Source organism: Hylaeus volcanicus, chromosome 1 (genome assembly GCF_026283585.1).
Source record: "Hylaeus volcanicus isolate JK05 chromosome 1, UHH_iyHylVolc1.0_haploid, whole genome shotgun sequence".
In the NCBI taxonomy this organism is placed as follows: Eukaryota; Metazoa; Arthropoda; class Insecta; order Hymenoptera; family Colletidae; genus Hylaeus; species Hylaeus volcanicus.
This window is the reverse complement of record NC_071976.1, coordinates 23,484,334-23,508,477: the sequence shown is the minus strand read 5'-3', so window position 1 is coordinate 23,508,477 and position 24,144 is coordinate 23,484,334. Positions and strand designations below refer to the sequence as shown.

The window sequence follows — 24,144 nt, the reverse complement described above, 5'->3', positions numbered from 1 at the left end:
TAACATTATTCAGTGCTCTAAATTTATTCTTTTTATTTAAAATTGTCGGTTTGTGCTTGAAAATGCACCGAGTTCATCTGTTTTATTAAGAACCTACTTTTCAACGAGAGTCAAGTAGACGACTGGACAGTGAAGACTGTTTTATCAGTAGCATCAAAGTGCTCACAATATCTAGTGCACTTCAGTTTTGGGTTTCATAGGTTTCGCTATTACAGGAGCTACAACTATTTTTAAACGGAAGATTAATTGGATCAACGACATTCGATAGTGTTGCATGCGACGACGTCCTATCCTTCATAGACACTGTCTGTCGAGGATAGTACAATGTGAGTATGTACAATAGTGCCGAGTAAAGAAGATTGAATTTCCGCTTTGGGAAATGGAAAACGTATTGCAGTCGAAAAACATTTAGTTTAAGAAACTTTAAAAGAAGTTTATGAACAAACAAAAAAGCAGACTTACAAAGGAAATCCATTTGTACTGTAAGGTCCAGACATTTAAGAACGATCACTTTTGTCGACTGCAAAGAAATACTTACCTAAATATAAAATAGTATCCATTCAGCAACTCATAAATGAGCAACTGATTGTTCAGCACGCTAAATGGAACAATAGGTGGATCGATAAGAGCTGTTATCTTCCATTATTGCGTTTTAAAAATAATGGCTTTCAATTTTAATTAATGAAAAACGTAAAAACATAAGAATGTATCATTTATAAACAGAAGTGATATATCGAGGATGGCATGCTAGAAAGTTATATACATACATAAAATTAGGTTTGTAAGAAATGAGATAAAGCTGTTCTCGAGTAACACCCACGGGACATTTAACAAAGTAGGTTGAAATATATATTTTTATATAAATATGTTTAATTTAGATCATTGGATACACTGAGGCTACGATAATTGATCTCGTAATTGCCAGTAAATGGGTTAAATTGTGAAAAAAAATATGTTTTGAATTTTACCTATAATAACTGCGCGTACCCCCTTGAGGTATTAAATATTGTTGGCGGCGTATCTCTAATGGAAGGCAGGAGTACGGTTTTTGCGTGGAACGTAGGAATGCAGGCCGTGTCCTGGCGCAGGCGCATGTCCTTTCGTGCGGGCAGCCGTCGGATCCTGGCACGCTCCGACCACCCCTGCGAACATCCGGCTGAGATTTATCGCGTCAATTCCTTCGTCGCTTTTCAGCCGAAATAGCGACACATTGTTCCGCGTCTCGGCGACCCGCTGAAAAATCGCACCCTCCTCGATTCCTGGCTCGGCTTTAATCAATTTTCGACCCCTTTGAATCGCGCCTCTCCGCGATACGCCGCGCCAGGAACACACGATTTTTCAGAGGGACGGCGGGGGCGTTCGCGCGCGCTGAGGGCTCAGGTGTCGTGCGACCCCACCTGTTATTTTTATTTTATATTTTTTCTCCCTTCGTTTCCATCGGTCCCGGGCAAAATGCTCCGAACGAAATTTAGAGGGACTCTTTTTTTTTCCACCTTCTGCTTTCCGATTGTTTTCGAGGCTTTGGTATCCTCTGTGAATTTGCGGCGAAATTCTGTGAAAGGATTCTGTTCTCGAAAAAAAAAAAAGAAAAAAAAAATATATATTTCGAGGCTGTTGCGGCTATCGGACAATGTAGCTTTTCGAATAATTTTTGGTGGAACTGTTTATACTTATTGTTAGATAGCGAAATAGAGCCACCGTTAGTCGCATTTTCTATACTGGCTGTTTTCTATTTCGGTTAAAGCAGTAAAAATAATAATAGTGACCGGAATAGAAATGTCTTAGGCAGGGTACGTGTTTTTTCTTTTTTTTTTTAAATTAATGAAAATTTCGAATTTTATTTTGCTACACTTAAATGGCACAGGAGGTCCAATCTTTTAATGTGCAACTTGATTTCATATTTTTCTTAGTTGCAGGAGTAATTACCATATTAATGTATATGTATATTAATATATATTATACATTATATTAACACAATTTTTATTACATACAAATTTGGAAGATTTTTAAGTTAAATCACTTCGGAGGAAGCGATGTGCGAACGGAAAAACAGTTATAGCTCATCTATTCTTAAAGTACTCTTAAAACTTTAAACGTGCATATCACGAAATATCACGAACCGATTGGGTTCAAATTTTAGACACATGTACATGTGTGCATTTCGTCTTTGCCAGATATAGGTCGATATTTAAGTACTCTCTATATATTAAGTTTTCGTAGAGTTAACGGAAAAATGGCAAAATCTCGAACTCTTTATTTGCGATTCCATTATTTTCTGTATTTCAATATTTCTTTATTCTTGATTGGAGAGATAACCGTCCGTGTAATTTAATAAGTTTTTGCGTTCATAGTGTACCAAAAAGAATGCCAGCAACGAATACATCTATAAAAGTTCGCTTTTCTTCTTTTGGGCCATTGACATTTTAGCTATCGGAAAGGTATTCGTAGACTTCCTTATAAAAATGCTTATCCCCTTGAACCTTTTTAACTGTCATTCTTTATCTATTTATAATGCTTGATATAGAAACAGACAAGCTTTTCGACATATCTGGTAATATTATGCAAAAGTATGTTTGTTTTTCACATACTCGAGAATAATCATATATATAAATAGAGAATGTTTAAATATCGACCTAGATCTGGCAGAAACGGCAAAGAGACATCTGTCGTACATGCATTTAAAATTTGAACCCAATCGGTTCGTGATATTTCGTGATATACACGTTTAAAGTTTTAAGAGTACTTTAAGAATAGGTGAAGAATCACATATCCTGCATGTGATTCCAAGAGCAAAAAACAATTCATAGTATGTGATATATTTTTTACATGGGATTTAATTGAGTGAAAGTATGTACATACATACATAGAACCTCTGTTAAGCAACCCCTGTTTTATCTTCACTTTTATCAAACGAGATTTACAAGTACTTGTTCCTTGCTCTTTTTATTTTTAATTCAATTATTTCGAGTGCCTATTTAATGACCAACTCCAACGTCTCTGGATTCTATTCGGTTCTGTTTGAAGTTTAATCTCGCAAGCAATTCAAAGAACCAAGGGTTGTTGACGTAGATGATCCGTTTTAAATGCAAACGAGACGCCACTGTATATCATTATTACGTTATTCGTTATCCGCAAGTATCAATTAGGCAATATTTCGTTTTTGTAGGGAGTTATGCGACATAAGACTAGGTCATCGATTCTCATACTGCGGATTGCAGTATTGATAATAATTGATAATAATGTGGATTGCAGAAGTCTTTGAGAATATGTTGATGAGGTCCACGAGCTCTTAGAAGAACAAAGAAATTAAACAAATGCTTCCGTTGGCACTTTAGTTTTATCTACAGTAGTACATCTTAATATAGTTTTTGTAGCCAACGAAAACTTATACAGGGTGTCCCAAAAGTCGGGGAGGAGCCGGAAATGGGGGGTAGCTGAGACGATTCTGAACAACAATTTCCTTTACAAAAATGTCGGATGGGGCTTCGTTAAGGAGATATTAAGCGAAAACCCCGACCAATCAGAGCGCGCGTAGACCGTTCGAGCGGCCGCGGTAGCGAAAGCTACGCGCTAGGCGGCAGCGTCAATGTCCTTCGATGCACGTCGAGTCACTTGTTCGCGTACAAGCGCGGCCGCCAGCGCGTAGCCTTCGCTACCGCGGCCGCTCGAACGGTCTACGCGCGCTCTGATTGGTCGGGGTTTTCGCTTAATATCTCCTTAACGAAGCCCCATCCGACATTTTTGCAAAGGAAATTGTTGTTCAGAATCGTCTCAGCTACACCCCCTTTCCGGCTCCTCCCCGACTTTTGGGACACCCTGTATAAACAGATATCCCCCGATTAATTTCTGAGAAGCAACATCATCGATTTCTCAAATTTTGATCGCTTCAATTTTTTCTTCAGCTTTACGAACATAATTTTGTGTTCATAACACATGAAATAAAAACCATTAAAAAAGAATCGATTGACATTTTTTAATTGAAACCAACAATGTTGTCTTACTACAGTTTTGCCTGGAAAATATTCTTCACGCTCCTTCATACGTCGAAACGTTGTAATATATAAATAAAATCTATATTGATATTGCCAAATAATGGGAAAAGAATAATAATACAACGTAACGACAAAGAACGTACAATTTTTAAAAATCGACGATTTCTAAGAAACGTTAAGTTTATTGAACAATTCGTCCCCAACCTTTTCATTTCCATTCATTTCTCTCTATTTACGTTTTCTACGAATGACGATTTCACTTCTAGGTTAATATTCTTCCCTTTATAATATCCAATTAGGGAAACTAAATCCCGCAGCGGGGAAAATCCTCTTTTCTTGCCAAGTGCGGCATGTGTCCCTCCGCATGTAAATATTTGCCGTATGCACGTAGAATTATAGAGGAACATTAAGCGTTTGTTGTTTTTATACCTACCTAAATATCTAATATAAACATTTCTGTTCGTAAAAATATATTCATGTATGTAAGAAACACAAGACGAAATCATATAGCAACAATATAGACATTTTAACTCTTTGCACTCGAAGCTATTTTGTTTGTAAAATGTGAAAATAAAAATCATAACTTTGTAACTATGTAATTTTGTGCAGTAATATATAGTTGATATTGGAAGAATTTTTAGAAATTCTTAAAATTGAAGATGTGCAAAAGCCATTAAAACTGCGCCTTTCCGTTTCTGGTTCTCTTCGAATAAGATGGTACTATTACAAGCTTTCTCCTTTTTTTGTTTGTAAATTACTCGATGACATCTTTGCGTGTACGCAACCAAATGCGAGCTGATAGTGCAATCGCGAAACGGTACGACTAGTGCAACCCCCCGTGCGGTCATAATTGCACGTACACGCGACGATAACTGCGGTAGCTTGTTACTGTGGTTCTACGGTTTAACGTTATTCCATTTGTTTACATGTTTATCTGCTCGTCCTTCCTTTCTCGATACCGTCCATTGAGCCCCCTTCCGATTGAAAGCGACCTGGAGACTGTTTAGAGTGACTTTCTCACGGTCTTTGCACCCTTCTTCTTAGCTAATTTGTGTAAAAGAATTTCTCCTTAGTTTAAAAATTTATTTCCAAATCGACTTGCGCATCCAATTTTCGAATATTTCAAGATAACGAAAATTTGACATGCGGTTTCAAATATCGAAATTTGAGCAAACTCGGAGTCTCTGCTATTATGACTTTTAAGTAAAGAAAAGAACTTGTTTTATTTCTAAAAAGTATATGTTAATTTTATTTCATACTTAGCGTCTGTAAAGCTATAGTTAATGATATACATATGCAATAGTGTATACTGCTTTCCTTATCTAAAATGTACCATCTGTCAATGTTTCATTTTTCAAAGGTTTTTCCTCAATTCGAAGTGAAATAAGTCCGCATAGCCTGAACACTGTGAAAAAATAAAGCAAATAAGCTCGGATCATGTGAACTTATTCGAATAGCGCTCGACTCTGCTACTTGCAAATCGATTCGTCTGAGACGATTTCGAAAGAAGAAAAGGCTTCCCAGTCGATGAAATAATTTATATCGGTAAGAATTGTACACTTCGCGACAAAATCAAAATACCATTTGAAATCGTCTGGAAAATGGCAGATTTCGAAGTTCTGTAACATCGCGAAAGATAATCGTAAAATTCTATGAAGAGATTTTCCAAGATGATTGCTTCTTTTAGCCGTGGTTATAGAAGTGGAAATACTTAAACTTCGAAATCACTAAAGCGACTGAATGAATTTTTATCGCAACATTTATCAATGGACATTAAACTTTAGAGTCTCCGTTTCCATTTTATTTTGTTGTAACAATTCTACGATTCTTTTTGTGGAGATATAAGAATTCAAAATAATCTTTCAGTTTGACTCTCTTTGGTACAAAGTCAAGTTTCCATGCACACTTCACACTGCATAGTTCTTCATTATCAACATATCCTCAGGTAATTATATACTTCCACCACTAATTCCATAAATTCTACACATTTCATGCATACCATATACATCCTAATCCATTTATTCTATACTTTTCACGCATTCCACGCATTCTTCACAGCAGTCTCACACTTTCTCTACAAATTACGCGTTCATATAAATTCCCTTGTTTCATCGCAAAATTTGTTGAACTTCGCGCAATCAAAGTTGAGGAGGTCCAAGAAATAGCAAACGATCGATTTCGAAATGGTGCCACCGCTTGGGAAGTCATTATTGCAAAAATCACTCGAGCGAACTGGAAAGCTGAAGTTTCAAGCTTCAAAATTCTATTCTGGAAATTTGGAAATTGGCTATTTTCCAGTCAATTTAAAGTGCTCTTCTAACTCCGTGGCAGAGTGTATTTTTTTACTTCTGTCAAACAATTTTAAATAACGAACAAAAGATAAATAATATTTCATTTTTTAATACTTCAATGAACGTTACAAACTTAATTCTACGATCAATTTATGTTTCGTGTTAAATGAATGAAAAGTTATTTGAGTAACTGCTCTCCTCGAAAATTGTTGAAAATAATTTTTTACACAAAATATGTATCGATATTCATCGTATGAATAAAATGCTCCTTATCTTTGGAGTACCAACAGGCATTCTTTAAAATACAAAAAGAGGAGTCTATTTCGTAATAAAATATGACAACGATGTAAGTATACAAAAGCTTGCAGGCGAAATTGAAAATTTTGCATGTCAGGGACGAAAATATTGTCCGATATAGGAAAAGTTGACCCCTTGCAATTTTAAGTATTATATTAACTGCATATTTTTATGCATTATTTTATAAATAAATGAACGAAGAATTCTCTCCATTGATCGACGGAAATCACACGTGTTGTAAATACTTGCACAGAATAAACCTTAAATTGGTTTTCCAACATAGAAATTCCATACATTTTAAATGGTATTGGCAAAGGACCGTATTTTATGAACGTATTGTATTTTATTGACAAGTTTTTATGTACAAAAATTTTTTATATATTTTTTGTTTGAATGTTTTGACATCGATTTACGGTCAGAATTCCCTGCGAACACAATCTATAAATTTTAATCGGAACGATACTCGATGTGACACCTACACGATTGTTTTCTAATTCTTTCAAGAGAGCTTAAATTAAAACTGAATTGTTGAAAGTACTACTAAATATTTCTTTCTTACTGTAAAAATCTTACTATCTTGTAAAAATAGTTTCCACGCTTCTGTTCGAATATCTGTGAATGAAAATTCAAAACTCGAGGACTCTGAGAGCAGTGCGAACAAGTGCGTGCAACGGAAATGGAAATTCAAGGGTTGCTTCTGGCCTTTTTATGAGTTTGATCTTTCATGATCTTCGAACGTGAGTGAAAAGGAATGTCAGGTTCGAGGACACTGCGAAGCAGGGGAACGGGAAGGGGAGAAGATTGTCGAGGGTCGTAACCCCGCTCTGTAATTCCTCCGTTTTAATTTTCGTCCGCAACAAGAATCCAATTAACTCATCAAGAGTTGCGCTCTTGTCGGAGGATAAATAAAAGGGCGGTGAAAGAAACGTTTCCCCTTTCGCGGAGAAATTTCTTCTCTCCGTGTCCTCGAGCCAGGACATTTTAAATACAGACCGACGTAATCGTTGCAACATTTTTTACCACCGCCCGTGGTACTGTTCTTCGAACGAAAAATAAAAAAATTAAAATGTAGCAACGTCAACAATCACGACACACTGCTGTGATTCGGTAACCGTACGATGCAGTTTCTTCTTGTTTTCCCGAAAGCAAAAGGTCGGGAAAACAACCGGTTGCAAGGGAAAGGGTAAAGTCATTAGGAAAAGAGGAACGATTACGTTCCACCCCTTAATTAGTAGAGCTCTGTTCACTTGCAGAATCATTACTACTGGCCCACCTCTATTTACCGCTTTCCCTTTCGACCGTGCGGCAGAAAAATTCCAAAAGAAATACTATACTACCACTATCGAATACCAATTAAATGCATTCACGGACGAATATCAGAAAAATCATATTACTTGGATAATTATTTATTTCTACGTGAGAGAAGCTTAGTCGCCCAAGCCATTGTTGCGATAAATTGTGGTTCGTGTAAAGGGTGATTCGGGAAGAATACAATGCAACCTCCATTGTCCGAATTAATGGGAAGGCATGACTGTTCGAATAAGGGAACTTTTCGATAATGAAACATTTACTCTTCCGAGGTTGGTAATTTCACATTTCAAGTGAAGTACCAAGATGGTGTTGATTCATTTAAGTGTCAGAACAAATGACACGAATAACTAGTAACTTCTAGTAACTCGTCGTAGTAACTTTAGTCACTTTGAAGTGAACAAACATGTGTATAATTTTGACAGTTATTTAATTTCATTCATATATTTCAACATAAAATACAGTAAAATACCAATGAAAATTTTAAAAAATATCAGTTCATTCCTGAATTAAAAAATATATAAAATTATATTTTATAATTATCATTTTCGTTTCTAAAAATGCGATTTATCTTCTCACTTGTGTTTTTAGAATATATAAATTAAAAATCCTAATACAAAAATACTACAGTAATTATGATTACTTATCTCTAACTACTAAATAAAACATTTTTTAAATTTCTGCTTAGAAAAAGCACAACGACATGTACTTTTCTGCTACTAAAGTTTTACTACCCTAATTAATACGAATGCTTTTGGTACCAAAAAGTAACTGAAAAAATACATGCACAGTATAAATTTTTATTTTTGGAACTCTGCTCTTTTGGGAACCATGTAAAAGCAAAATCGTGTTAAAACCGTGAAAATCAAGGTAAGGTGAATCACTAACGGAAACGAAGAAACGATATAAAGACCGTACACCAAATATTTATATTCAGAGAGGATGAGCAATTACTAATTTTCCCACAAAATATGGATGCTTAATGAAACATCTCACGCTCATTATTTTTCTTACACGTTACTTACCACGTGATTTCCGCACTCTGCGCGTGTCGACGTAGGCTGATCGGCTGTGTGGACTAAGACAATCGTTCCAATGATTTATTACTTACAAGCTTCAGAAGCCGCATCCACAAACAGCACTTCGCAGAAAACTACAATGAATATCAAATTACAACAACGGTGTTACAAACAAAATGAATTTTTCATTTTGCATAATCGTTACATACACCCTTGTCCATGAATATGCGGCCACTTATCGTCTTCATTCTCGAGAAACAAACTCTCCTCCATGTATGATTCAATAAATTTAGAACTTTGCTTTATGTATAATATAAAGTGGCTACCGTTTAATGTGTTTCTCTCTTCGACACGCATCGTTGGCTTATCATTGTCAAGAAAAAGAAGAGGGGAGGGTGATAAAGATGGTAATAAAATGTATTATACGAGGTGTGGCAATTAAATAACGAGACTGGTGTGAGAAGTGTGATCCTTCAACATACTCTCCTGCTCTATCTACACGAAGATGTAAAAATAAAAACGGCAGAGTTGTTGAAGAGGCTAACAACCGATGAGCTACAGCATTGTTTTGAACAATGGAAGACACATATGCAGCGGCGTATAGATAGGGGAGGAGAGTATGTTGAAGGGGATAAAAGTTAAATGTAACTTTATTTGCAATAAATCACATTTCTCACACCAGTCTCGTTATTTAATTGCCACACTTCGTATTTTACACCATTAAAATCTAATACTTTTTAAATATTTCCAGTTACCAACATTCAGTGTACGAAAGTCGAAGAGGTCTGTAATGGAGGAAGTACCGTTTACCCCAAAGGTAGGCCAAGGTCCAATTCGTCAGGCCGCGGTCCGCAAGTGTCTCTCAACTTCCGAAACCGGCCAATTTTCCGGACGAATATTCGAGGGGGACCGGTTCGTCGACTACCGGCCCTGAACCACCCCCAGTCGCGCGTCATTACCACCACCAGGTGGTCGGAGAGGGTAACGCGTGGGGTAGAACTCCCGCACCAGTCGTTCGGCCGTTTTCGTCGTCGGTCGTGCGAACGTACGGGCGCTGGTGCCTCCCGACGCGCGTCAGCGGAATGAAGTGGGGGTGGCTTTGCCAGTGCCGGCGTCGCAGGGGCCAAGAGTCAGGCGGTGTGGTGGGAGGCGTCGCGGCGTAAGGGTGGCATTAGCTGGCGACGGGCGCACTTGGACACGCGATCGCCGCGCGGTACACACGGTTTTGCCCAAATGCCTGGCCGGCAGCGGCTGTTTCCTCGCGACGCGTGCCTCTCGCGCGATCGTCACGCGTGCGACTACTCGTGAGAGGGTGAGGTCAAGGGGAGTCCCGCAGACCTCTTCAGCCCCGTACCCCATCGCCGTCTCCTCCCCTTCCAGACGCGACAAGGTGCTCTCACGGTTCTTACCTGCGCTGCATCATCCCGTCACTGCCGCGAGACCGGCCGACCACTTTAACACTGTTGTGAACGTTAACACTGTGCGGACTTTGACTAACGTGCGACCAATTTTAAACGCGCTTGTGACAGATCAGTGCCAGTGACACCGTGAACCATCGAGCGATTCGCAGTGGACCGGTTACCAATGACGATCGTCATGGATTGGAGACTCGGGCTGCTGCTGACCTGCCTCGTCGTAGTGGGTGAGTGTGCGCCTGTGTTGAAATTCTCGACAGTGTATGACGAGTCGATTCGTCGCGTGCCGCGAACGGAAATAGGGTTTTCATTCGGTCGACCCGTCGATGCAGACGTCGACGGCGTGCTGTGTCACTCTATGCGGCAGTCGGGGTGCGGGAGGGTAGCGTGCGTCCGGCCGCATTAAAAATTCTGCTAGGACGTATTCGGGCCGCCGTTTGTTCGATAATCCGGGGAACGTCGACCCTCGAGATTTTTTCGGCGCATTATCGACGCGAGCTGCCGCGGCTTTCTCGAGGATTTACGAATTACACCGACACCGATGATTCGACGTACGCGCGGAAGCGACGAGGAAATTGTTATGGATAGAGTTTTCACGCGTGAAACTTACGTTCCAAATGGGCGGGGAGATTTTTAAGTGAACCACCCTATTCAACCCTTCTCGCGTTTCCCGAGACACTCGTGGCAGAGGCAGCTTTAATGTAGAAATTAAATTTCAACCCTTATTAGGATCTGAACTAAAAAGCTATTTTAGATCGAGAAAGAAAAATGGAGCAAAGTAAAAGTTTTATTATTAAATAGTGATTCAATGTTTCGTTAGTTTCTTAGTCCAGAGTGTTGACAACCCTGTACTATTATTTCCAATTTCACCCTTGATTACAACCAGAACTAGAAAGCTATTTTCGACTACGATACAAGAATGGCGTTAAATAAAATTTGTTTGGTACATCGTGATTCGATGTTTTTCACGATACAAAAATAGTGCTGAATACAATTTATTAATTAGTGAATTTTGCGTTTTACTACATTTTGTTTGGCTAGAGTATTGAATATTTTGTTCTGTATTTGTAAATTTATTTATCTTAAATGTACCTTTATCTCTCTAGGATATGATTATTGCATTTTTTCAGTTAATTATGTCTCTCGTATTTCCTTTTAATAATCGACTTTGTTAGTATATAAAATATTCGAGACGATCAGCTGTTGGCAGGCCATCAATCTTTCCAGTTTCAATTTCTGAATTTTTTTAGTTTATTAATTACATTAATTTCGATTCGATTATCTTAAATATTGGAGAATATTCTAGTGTTTCTAGAATTGTTAACAACTTTTATCTCTGCTCTCATGAAAGAAAAAGTTACAATCAGTTAGTCGCTAGAGTCTTGTCTGTGAATCAAAAGTCCCACAGGAGCATTGTTCTCGAAACTATTAGGCTCCCTTTCAACTCTCTGTATCTTTATTAAAAAAAACTGGTGACATTCGTATTTCACACTCTCCAAGGGCAGAAGAATGTCGCACGCAAGAGTTCAGAAAATATATAACAAAATCTATTTCTTGTCATGTTCCGAGCAGTGAAAGGGTCATAAAATATTTAGCCACCTCTCGTCCAAGTTTCTCCAAGCCCTCCTCGGGTCTTCCATAAACCATCGTCTATGTTACTTCCTACAAAATTTAAGGTATCCGCAATGCCTTATCTGCGCAGAAAAAAAAATTGAGGAGGAACGCCTCGTAGACAAAAGCAAAGTAAATTTATTTATGAAATTTATTCCTTTTTACGACATAAAATGTGGGTCGGGTAAAGAAGTCGTAAACTTCCCTGGCGTCTCTCGATGAAATCGCATTCGCTATTCTGGATCAGAAAATGTTTTGAAAATGTCCTTTAGTATAGCAAGGTACTGCCATTATTCGAGACATCTAGAACATGTCAACTCGATATGAAAAGAAATCAAATAGAGGTAAGACGTTTATCGCGAATAACTCACGCTACTAGCTTAGAGTCTCCATCATCTCGCGATGCTTCCTACCGATTCTTTTGTTACCACTGGGATATGAGTGAAAACTTAAATTTAGTGTTTAGATTTGAAATCAGAGACTTCTTCAAACGCCTAATCTTGATTAGATTACAACACAGAATCGAGGAAGGTAGGTTGTCGCGAATTTTGTTGAAAAAATTACGAACTGTTAGAATAATTGTCGAGATACAACGATAACTTTGTACTGCTATAATTCGGAATAGATTGAAATACCAGGACTTCGTGTTTAAAACGTTACTCGTGTCACCTGTCTTTATGACGCGCTCTTACAAATAGTCACATGTTCAGGCTCGTCATCAATCACGTGACAACACTGCCCACATTACCTTGTAGCGAAGGAACTATCATTAATTGAACATATTGTACCAACATGGTTTGAAGTGGACATGTTATGTCCACAATGAATCTTCTCCTCGGCTCCAGATGGAGGACATCTCATTAGTATGCGTACACTGGGAATTTACTACTCCCTTAAATAGAGATCGTAATATATACGTTTGGTTCGCTCTAGTTTTTTATATTTCTGAATTTTCCTACGAATTTTAGTGGTTGAGTTAAGAGCTGAAATCGTGTTCTCAAATTTTATTTCCGAATGCTATCTTGGAAAGTATTGGAGATAAAAGGACTTCTCGTTTCGATAAAGTTTTAAAGTTAAAATATAATGGGTATTCGGAAAAGTTCGCGGCGTTTTGTCGCTCGATCAAGGCGAGAGTGCTACGCAGGATTGTGAACAAATTTGTGGTTTTTACGGAGAAAATGCTCTATCAAAGTTTTGATGTCAAAGATGCATCACGCTGTGGTTGACCAATCACAGAACGATGCGATAAAATCATGCAAATGGTTCAGAAACGCCACGAACTTTTTCGAATACCCAACAATTAACAATGAACAAACATGAACAACATGAACAAAGGAAAATTAAGGAAAGCCTCCTACAGATATATATATATTCCAAAATGACTCGTAAATAACAGGCGTTCTATTTCCTAACTTAGTATGTACTGATTCTCGTCAGTGTATCCATTAATCCTCCTAATCCGTTTAGATCTGTTCTACTGATGTGAATGCGTGTAATCTTTCATTCGGCTTAGACATACAACTTTAATAGAATTACGGAAGAGTACCGTTGAGAGAGATATACGTAGTTTATAACAGATGACGTCTTCTTGCCTTCACCGTGTCCAGCTTTTTGTAAATAAATTCAGTGACTCTGTTGCTCGTTATGCACAGGTTTGTCTAGAATAGAAACATACCAATTTGACTCATGCATGTCGAACTTTTGTTTTATTATTACTCAATTGTCAACAACGTTTTTGCTACAAATTTGAATGACAACTATTACAATAAGATTAAAGCTACTTATATTTATAAATTAGTTCATCCCTTCTTTCTCTAATTCCAAAGGTATAGTAACGTGTTTATCAGGTACGATTGTCTAAGATTTACGAGATTCTGTCAAATAATCGTTTTGCCTAATTTGTTTAATGCAGCAGTTATAATTCATGTTATAATTCAGCAGGTTAGTGTAAGTCTAGTTGACATCGTTTATCCATAGTTTTCTCCTAGAAAGTATTCGAAACATGGGTAGCGCTCGACATGTAAACCACGAAGAAACTAGAATCAGAAAATGGAGATCCCGAGGATCTCTATAGGCACCAAGAAGTTCATTGTAGATAACAGGTTCTCTGATCCTCTAGCTGGAACGATCCTCTCGCACGCGTTCCCCGCAACCACTCTCTGCCCCATTCCTCCGGTTTCCGCGTTCCTCGTTCCAAAACTCATTTCGCGATGCGGGATAAACAACACCGCGACACCGCGAGCCGACGGAGGTTCTTTCGAGCCCCAGGGTTCTCCTGGTGTTCGACCCAATTACCAGCTTGCCGTTCGGTTTTTCCGGCTGGTTTCGCCGCCACGGGCACCCCGTCGGGTCCGTAATCTTTCCGGAAATGCGCGTCCCCGATAGCGGAAGGGTGCAGGGGCCGAATCGCGCGATACCGGCGATGCGATCGAAGGATAAAAGAGCATATCGCGGCTAGATCGATAGGCAGAGACGATGAGGCGGCCGCGCGTCGAGAACAACGCAACGTTGACCGCGCTCGTTGCGAGCTCCAATTTCCTGATGGAAGTGGATTAATATAATTTAATGGCGCCCCGGGAGAATTATGCATCTGGTAGCGCGATCTGCCTGCGAACTGACGCGCTAGCGACAGCCTCGAACCGCTCTGGAATTCGTCGGGAACGTTTTGACAGTCTGGGGATCGTTGTAGGCCCTGTGGCGAATTGGCAGAATTTAAATAAACATTAGATAGCTGGGTACTTGTTGCCACATTGTCAGCCAGCGAGATGAAATCATGTTGTATTCATATTTACGATTTTCATCCTTTTTCGTTTATCAGACTCTTACATCTTTCTACTGGTCACCTTGTTTCCTTGTCTTTTTGCATTTGTACATCTCGGTAGATTGTAGATTATAAATTGATTTTTCAAGCATTTCTGTGTATTAAAAGATTTATTCATGGTGAAAAGATGAATGACTCGCGGAGTACCTGATTGATAGTAGTAATATGTCCGTATTAGGGGAGGAAATAGGTTTAAATGAATGAAAAAATTAATTTTTTTTTATTCTATTAATTGTTAATAAAACGATTCAAAAATATATTCTCAAAGTTTCAAATAAAAATTTGTTCATGGAAAAAATTTCAATGTTCCAGGGAGTTATATTAATAATAAATATAATACGCATAGTGGCATTATAGGAAATATTGATGACCTTTAAATAACTTTGATCATAATGTCAAGCAGGTGATTTGTTTGTATCGCTATGTCTGTTCTTTGAGTAGCGCAATATTCCTCTTCTTTTTTTTTCTTTTCGTGTTTTTGTATTCGAACGTTTGAAAACAGAAATTACTCTTAAAGGTGTTCACAGAAGTGTAATACGTAGGGCACAATTATGTTAGCAGCAAAGCGGAAGAGATTTCCAACAGGTTTTACGTTAATAAAAAGAGTTCTCGAGCAAAAAAAAAATTAATCATACAAGCCCTGCGTTAACCTTTTATACTCCCTGCATTTTTTGCGCCTGTATGCAACTCCAGGAACTGTTGGGTAATATTTAGTAAATTACAGTTCCTTAGTCCCCAGTCTCCAGTGAGGAAAATACTCCAGTTTTTTGAAAAATAATTTTCTATTAGGAAGAATTATAGACAAGAATATATATATATAAACTTAGTTAGTATCGGTTACTCCGCAAAGAGAATAAACTATAACTTACTAACTGACTAACAAACTAACTAGTTAGTATCGGTACATTTTAAATAAACATCTGTTTGTAAAGATGGTAGAATTTTGTTAATAATTTACTTAAAATAAGTAATTTCTCTAAATTATTCAAATGATAAATGTGACAGTTTAATTCTTGTGGTTTGTCTGTCGCATTTTTAATCGTGGACAATGTATCTTTTTGATTACTAAATTCATCAACCTCGTTCTCAAGTTTACATACTTTCAGAAGAAAATTTCATTGGAAATAATAAAATTCATAAATGTATAATAATTAGACATAGGCGTAATTAAGATCACAACCGCTCCACGAATATTCGATATTTATTCGGAAACGAAACATTTTCATCCCATTTTAGAACCGTACCATCGTTTCGAAAATATCTTGTAGAAATCTTAATTGAAGTCAGTATGTATTATGCAGGCGCGCGTCGCCGAGAGAACCGTGGCCTGGTGGGACTCATGCGCGAATTTAGGGTGACAGTCGACGTGTAAAAAACCAAAGACGAGCCCATTCCCTCGTGGTGACCTCCTAACCGCGTTGAGCAACGAATTACCAGCGTCCCATTCAGAGTAGCGATGCGTCGATTAATCGACACAAGCAATAGTAGTTAAAAGGGAAAAAAAAAACCTCTCCATACGTACGTCGAAGATCCTTCATTAGTTTTGCTGACCGCAGAGATTTGCAGCCATCGCTCGGTTCTCATACCCTTTCGGTCGCGCCCCTCCTGTTCGTCTCTCGACGTATACAGGTGTCGGTGGGAGCGATCGCGCGATATCTCCTCTGCTTAACGATAACGATCATAATAATTTAATTTAACACTCCGCGAGAGAAGGAGGTCACAGTCGCGCATCGATCTTCTCCGGAGAACCTGCTGGATGCAGCGAGCAAATATTAAAGAAGCACCCTCTACCCTCTACTCCGCCGCCCCATCGGAAAGCATCCCCCTTCGCCGCCAATCCGGCGCGTCCCCGCGCTTTTCTTTCCCTCTATTCGTTCATTTTTTGTCCTCCCTTCACGGTCCAGCTCGGTGGAAACAGGGCCGACCGCTTATGAGAAACGTAAACGAGGAACGACTGTCCCCTCTCCCCCTCCGCTTGGGCTTTATTTTCCCAACGCCTGGCGCGCGTTTACCCGACCGTTTACGAAGCCCCCCGAAGAATTATGGAGTCTGGTCGGGGCTGAGAGACGCCTCGTAATAACATTCAATTACCGCTTTTATCGCGCCGCGCGGCGACATCTCGAAACGCCGCCTTTCTGCCAAGACGCGATCAAGCGGTCGTGGGTGACGTCGAACCGAGGATCCTTTTTACGCAGTGTCTCTCAAACTGTGAGCTACACTCCGAGCGGTAGACCCTGAGATCGAAAACTACAACTGGGAGCGGTTATCGTGTCGAGATTGTTTTTCTTCGAACTGAACTCGCAAGGGGAAGCTCGGGTAACTCACCCTGGGATTTCGATCCCAATTAATTTTTTTTTTTTTGTTATTCTAGAGGTTTATTCTGGTTTGAACGATGAAATTTTCCGTCTGTTCCAACCAGCATCCTGTAGACCTGAGTTTGAGAATCACTGCTTCGCAATGCATTCGTCGCACGTTCTTAACACATAGAACAGAAATTGTTTAATACAGGGTCGAGTCATGCAATTGGGCCGGGTCGTGTCTCTTGTTTGGCCGCGGTTAGCAAAAAATGACGGAGGAAAAAGTTGAACGCCATAATGAGATGTATCTGTCCGCGACCTCAGTTTTTGCGCAAGTGCAATTACTCTTTGTAACTGGTGCGGTGCATTTATGGAAAAAGCGATGTCACGCGAAAATAGATAACCTACCATTCAAGTTTTTCCTGTATCGCATCTTTTCTATCCGTGACTGGACAGGAGATAGGAGTTATCTCAATTTTGCGTGACTCGCAATGCATGATTAGGAAAAACATGCGGAGGTCTTACGGTTCAAGATCAACTGAAAGATAAACTTCTTAACCCCTTGACGTACAGATAAAACGGTACTTGATGCGTCCAAGAAATACTATTCAATTTCACTCAACTGAACAATGATGTGGAAGCTGCGAAAGAGTACATTTTATTTTTAAATTTGGATTTTTTTTTTCATTTTTTGGTTAAACTTTGTCTCAGGGGCCCATAAAATGTTGGTTAAAATTGATCAAATCTTGTAGTTTTTGATCCGTAAAGTCCGAAAGCGCAAGTTAAAAGTTTAGGAAACCGATAGTTTAAAAGACACGAGTACATAAAGATGCGTGTACTTGGCTTACATTTTCGTATAATACATCCGACTTATACATGATACAGGGATTATTAAGCAAACGTGTCTAACAGCCTGTGTCTTTGTTCTTTGATTTTAAAGGATACACATAAGTACGAGCCGTAGCTCTGTACATCTGCCTACGTTTCAAATTATGTTAATGTTGTCATCAATTGATAAACGCTACTACCGTTCCGACTGACCCACTTGATGGAAGATAGGCACAATTACAGGGAAAAAGATAACAGAAAACCACTTAACCTGAATGCTTTAATGACGCGGACGATTGCTCGACATGTGTGTTTCGCTTTTCAATACGGCTTCCTTTTGATTCGAATCGAGTCGTTTAAATCGACGGGAGGGAGGTGTATTCAGTTGGCCGATAGATCCTATTCTCGCGGCAATTCCATTAAAATCCATGATACCGTTCGGTTGGATATTAAGCGCGTCCATCATTGCTGCCGAGCGATGTTCCTCTTGCGACATCGCATTAACGATAATAGCGAAAAACGAGTGCCCGCTATCGATTTCCACCCCGTGAAATCTCTGCATCGTGTCGATGAATTACTTCCAATCGAACGGTGGACAAAAAAAAATGTATTCGATTGTTTTGGACGTACTCTATGCTTTTCCTTCAGAAAATATAATACTTAAATTACAAATTTATAGCACTAGAAAAGATAACAACAATAATATAAACCATAAGCATGAAAAAACGAAACGAAACTATTCTATACATTATTTAGGTTACAAAATTATTCGCACAAATAAAATTCTTTAGTTTATCGCTGTACCCAACTTTCTCCTAAAAAATCTATGATGTATGCGAGAGAAAATGAATGAGTATAAATTTTGGTAATTTAATATTTTAAATAGCAACGAGAGTAATTATTATTCTATTCGTACCATCGTAATTGTCCTGGCACATTTGTACCTTTAGAGCCAACAAAGATATTCACAGTGGCCAGGACAGATAGGACACCCTATGTAGCGCAGTATTTAACGAGAAGAGAGTGATAAAGCTTAGTTAACAGCTGAGTAAAACAGAGTTTGAATGAACGCAGACTTTGAAGGAGAAAATAAGAACAGTAATTAGTAATGCTTTCAGCAAATGACTGGTAATGTTAAGTTCTCAGTTGTACTCTTCAGTGACTCACAATCCGACCAGACAGAAGTAATAAGCTCTGCCTTTAATAAAACTTCGTAAACAGTTACAGAATAAAAAAAAGTTTTATCCACCTTTTCTGGAAAATTCCAATTAGCAAGTTGTTACCTTAATTAATTTTCACTCGCTTACCAATGTAAGAAATGTCCAAACAAACATGTTTGTTATCAAAATTCAGGGTTGCCACCTATTTTTGTATCGAAAGACATGTCAAAACTATCGTATAGTAGGTCGTTACAACGTAACATAATTAAAATCATACAGTACCATTTGAGAAAGTCTACGTGACCTTAACATATACGCGATAATACTTGTTCGAACATTCTTTACATTGAAATTTGAAGACGATCGAAAAGTAACTGTTTGAAACATGTTTTCGTCAAACATTACCAGAAACGCCTGACAAATCGCACGTACCTTTGCAACGAACACCCTATACGTCACATAAAATAAAATACAAGAGTGATCGTTATACCGCGAAGAAGATACAGCCACCGAAAATAGCATCCATATACCGCGGTACGTATAGTATATCAGTCATCTGATATGAATTCTTACAATTCCGTCTCGTAACAACGTTTCTCATTCGCCAGCGAACCGACAATTGAGCCGCGTGACTGAGTATCGCGGATTGATCTCGCCATGATATACGGATGCGCAACCCGAGCGTGTTTCGCGTGGAACGGCATTAACGAGACCAGGGCTTGACACTCGAACCTCCCTGATGAACAATTATCTTACGAAGCTTAGGCGTGCAAGAGGGCGTAGGTGCTCGTGAACCGCGTGTCAGGAAATGGGTCGCTGTAATGGCCGCGTAAAGTCCTCGTGAAAGTTGCACGCTTGTTTACGGCCACGCTACACGCATCGGACCACACATCCTCTGCCCCCCCCCCCCCCTCATCCCTAACGCACACTCACCCCCTCGTAAACACGGAAAGCGCCGCGGGGGTTGATAACGAAAATCGACGCTCTAGCCCTGTTACTCCCTGTTGTTACTGCTGGCTGTTGGCCACTCAATTCTGTACGTTGCAAGATTTGAGTGGCGTGGTCGAAGCAGGAGAGGGTTGAAATCGTTGGGAATGGTCCCTCGAGTTTGCCGGTTCCGGTTTCGAAATCTATTGCGTCGTTTCGCAATTATCCAGCTTTTTTGTTGTTGGTATGGTTCTGTCGTTTGAAAGTAGCGTTTATTTATTTCTTTTTTTGTTTTAGACAAAATTTGTGCAAGAAGTATGCAGTTCGACAACGTGGGTGTCGATAATCATATTCGTTCGCGTTGTATCGTGCTCCACTACTTTGAGAGTGAATGGACCGTAGTTCGGTTATTTCGTGATTTGAACGATTTCTTTGTTAGAGCAGCAATTAGTGAAAAACAATTTCGAGAGTGGTTTGCTCCCTTCAAATCTAGTGATAAAAGCTTGGAGGATAAGCCACAAAGAGACTTACCATCATGTTTGGTTGACCAAGCCCTTCCGATGGCTATGGAAAAGGACACAATAATAACATATGATTATGTCAGTTGGTGGATCTACAAACTGTCCTCCTTTTTATTTAACTTTAGTATTTTAATAAAAAATTTTCATTCAGTTTAGTCATACTTTAATATAGGTGTAGTATTAGGTGTAGAAATTAATTCTGTGCCTCTATATTCGAGTATTTATAACTCGATTACTGTAATTGTCAAGCACACTTGTTATCTGTTACAATAATAATAATAATAATGAGCAAAAATGTATGACTACCAATCTTCGTATATACATATAGATACGTTATAATGGTCATTAGGTTAAAACTTAGGTCCTGTAATATGTCTATAAATTCATTCTAACGGAGACCAGGTCGAGAACTTGGAAAGTTTGTAATTTAACCTATAATAACAAAATGAGGATTAAATATTTCTATTTAATCTAAAGTTGATTGATTGAATACGAAGGTACAGAATTAATTTCAAATTAACTGATAGAGTAGTACTTTCTATTTATTTTAAAGTAAGTTACGATTGGTCATTCAAACTTTCAAACCGATTAATTACGTAATGGAACTGCGTTTGATCTAAAATTATATAGAAATTGTATGTTACCCAGAGTCCCATTTAATTCATGAAAATATACGGTGTTTCATACAAGTAATTAATTTTGTTTATATAGTATCTCCATGATTATTAATTCGTAGTATATTAACTTGAAATGCGTTAACATTTATTTGGGTAATTCTGGTCAACTTAGGTTAGCTTTGACGTAATTGTATAAAGTGCGTTTTTTTGTTTTAACGTATCGCGTTACATCTCGCGCGTTAAGGAACACCTTATAGCACATCCTTCTGAAAAATTCTATCTGTTCTCGATTGCTTTGTAAAGAGGAAGCTTTAACCTTTTTTCACTGACTTTGTACATTACTCTGATGTCCTTTGGTATAACGATATCTCTTTGATCGTGGGTCGTCAGTAAAATTCAGAAAAGACCAACGATGTAGGCAGGCAGCTTTGAAAACTGAGATTTATGTCTATGTCGCGAGCGATCATTGAAAAAACGTCGAAAAAAAATTGACAGAGAATTTCGATCTATGGTTCTTTGATTTCATTAATGGATTTAAAAAATTTCTAATTTCTGGAAGGGTTCATAAAATGTCGTAACGAAGATTCGAGTCTAAGTCTAAGTTATTATTTTTATGATAAAACGTGATATTATTAAAATATGTTTTTTTTTTACAGTATATTAAATTTGCACTCATCCATTCTAATAATTCCTAATTCAAACGGCAATAAAAATGTCTTTAAGACTAGTCATTGTCTGATCACCGTAGAAATCGGTACAAATGTAACCTTGTTAGATTTAGTGTTAAAATAAATGCCTTGCAAGTTGTTTGTAGACAAAATAAATTCGATCTGTAGAGAGTTAACGTACCACGAAGAGTACAAGACTAAGGAGTGTCTCATATTCCACTAGTCAGTTGACGTTTCTCGTTACCTTTATACGGCGTAGCCCTTCCTCTTTTTCGATCAGGGCTGCGTAAAATCAACAAAACGCAAAAAAAAAGGGGGTCCAGAACGAGGGTTGCTAGCGACGCGAGATGAAAATATTTAGAACCCGACACGCGCACGCGTGGCACGCGCGCATTTTCCTTCTGGAAAGCCACGGTGGCCAGCGAGGGCTCTCCGGTTTGTTTTCTAAACACGGAAGTAATGAAGAGGGGTTGAGATCCCCGGAACGATTTGGAGAAACCGCAGACCGCGGATGCGTTTCGTATGGCGCGCAGCCAGACGAGCTCTGGATCGCCCTCATCGATGAAGAAACACCCTCACACAGCCGCGACTGGGCTAAAAAGAGCCTCGACCCGTTTACCACTTTTCCTCGCGGCTTTAGTACGACAGAGGGGGAGCGAACGAGGGGATCACTTGAAAGTTTGATTGCATCTGTTCTTCCGTGAAAGAATTAAACGACGGTGTTTAGACGAGGCCAGATGCCAGGCCGATGGAAACTCCGTGGGTCCAGGAAAATGGAATTTCGAGGAGAATTGGATTTTCCTGGCCTCTGCGACGATGGTACGCGGTTCTGTGTGTTTGAGGATTCAAGAATCCTATTCGTAGGAATAATTGTTAGATTTCTCATTGAAATCTGTTACAAAAATTGATCTCGTGAGAAAGGAGATGCTGTTTGTTCCAGTATATTTCGAACGGTTCAGCCTGTTTATATAGGATGTTCAAAAAAAACCTTTCAATATTTTACATTTAAGATAAATCTTTAATTGATCGATTAGTGTTATTTTTGTAGGAGCTCGAAAATTATAGAACCAAGAAGGACCGAAATTACGTGTCCAGAACGTTCTAATAAATTGTACATTTAGAGAACTAAGCAAACCTTGCAATTATTATATCATGTTTCGTAAAATATGCGTATAATATGCTATTTCTGTTGCACACAAACTTTTGTGTTTTATCCATAAAAACGATTATTTAATCTGAATAAAATCACCGTGAACAGTTGAGCCGTTTAGTTTGATTTATGTTTTTAAAATATATGCGGTGGCTAAACAATTATTTGTACATTTGAAAATATAGGTCAGCGTAATCTAGAGCTCTAACATATATTGTTTTGCATCGGGTATTGTTGCAAGAGTTTGAAAAACACGAACACCTTTGTCCGTCCAGCGACGGGAAGTTCTAATAAAGCGAACATTCGAATAATCATGGTCGGTACGCTGCATATATTAATCGCAAAAGTAGGTTATTGATCCGCAGAAACCGGCGGACAAATTACTTGAGCGCCGGTGCTAGACGCGTATGAATTTTCATTAAAACGAAAAAAAAAAGAAAGGAAGAAGGGAGAAGAAAAATAGTAGTTCCATTAGCCGGCGCGCAATAACAAAACCCAGCAGTGTGCGCCGTCGTTTATCCGTCTCGCTTATTTTATTCCGCCAATCGCTCTAAAACCCAGCGAAACTCGACGAACGCTCGCGATAGCCTCAAAAACATGACAAGATTTCATTTCGGTGTCGAAAACCACAACCTCGGTTTTCCCTAGTGCACGATATCGTCCGTCAAACCGTCAATTACAACAAAAATATTTCAAATCGACCCTGCGAAGTATTAGGCACAAAAATTAATTCTTTCTAAGGTAAACTTACCATTGATTTAAAATGAAAAACTATACAAACTTTGAATTTTCCTCAGTCACAAGAGATATACACACATAGTTATAGAAAGAAAAGTTTCAGTACTACGAAGATTGGTTCTGCATCATAACAAAGTGGCCAGTAAATGTTTCTATCTAATCTAGATTTGTGAATTATTATGCAAATGTGAAGACATAGAATTAACTCAACGCCTAATAATTATCTGGTCGAAGAATAACGTTAAGCAAAATTAGTGGGCTACTAAACGTCGAATATAAAGATAGATAGTGATGTCCACCAGGTTGAGACTTGGATTATGTACAGATTCATTATAATCAGTATCAGATCAGATTGAGAACTTAGAATGTTGGTAATTTATCGTAACAAAATAATAATTTGATAATCTTCCTGCATTTTCTTCCTGCACCAGATTTGAAAAAGACTGGATATGAAACTACATGTAAAATCTCTGCCAATTAAACA

The 24,144-nt window shown here is 38.6% G+C and overlaps 1 protein-coding gene across 1 annotated transcript in view; it reads left to right on the top strand.

Annotated features, from left to right (window-relative positions):
- The first annotated feature begins 10,047 nt into the window (after nt 1-10,047).
- The window catches only part of LOC128884989 (B-cell receptor CD22-like), a 65,767-nt gene continuing 51,670 nt past the window's right edge, over nt 10,048-24,144 (top strand). The window contains exon 1 of the mRNA XM_054138719.1: nt 10,048-10,549. Within this exon, the coding sequence (XP_053994694.1) occupies nt 10,492-10,549 (58 nt within the window). The 5' untranslated portion in view covers nt 10,048-10,491. The remainder of the gene's footprint in view (nt 10,550-24,144) is intronic.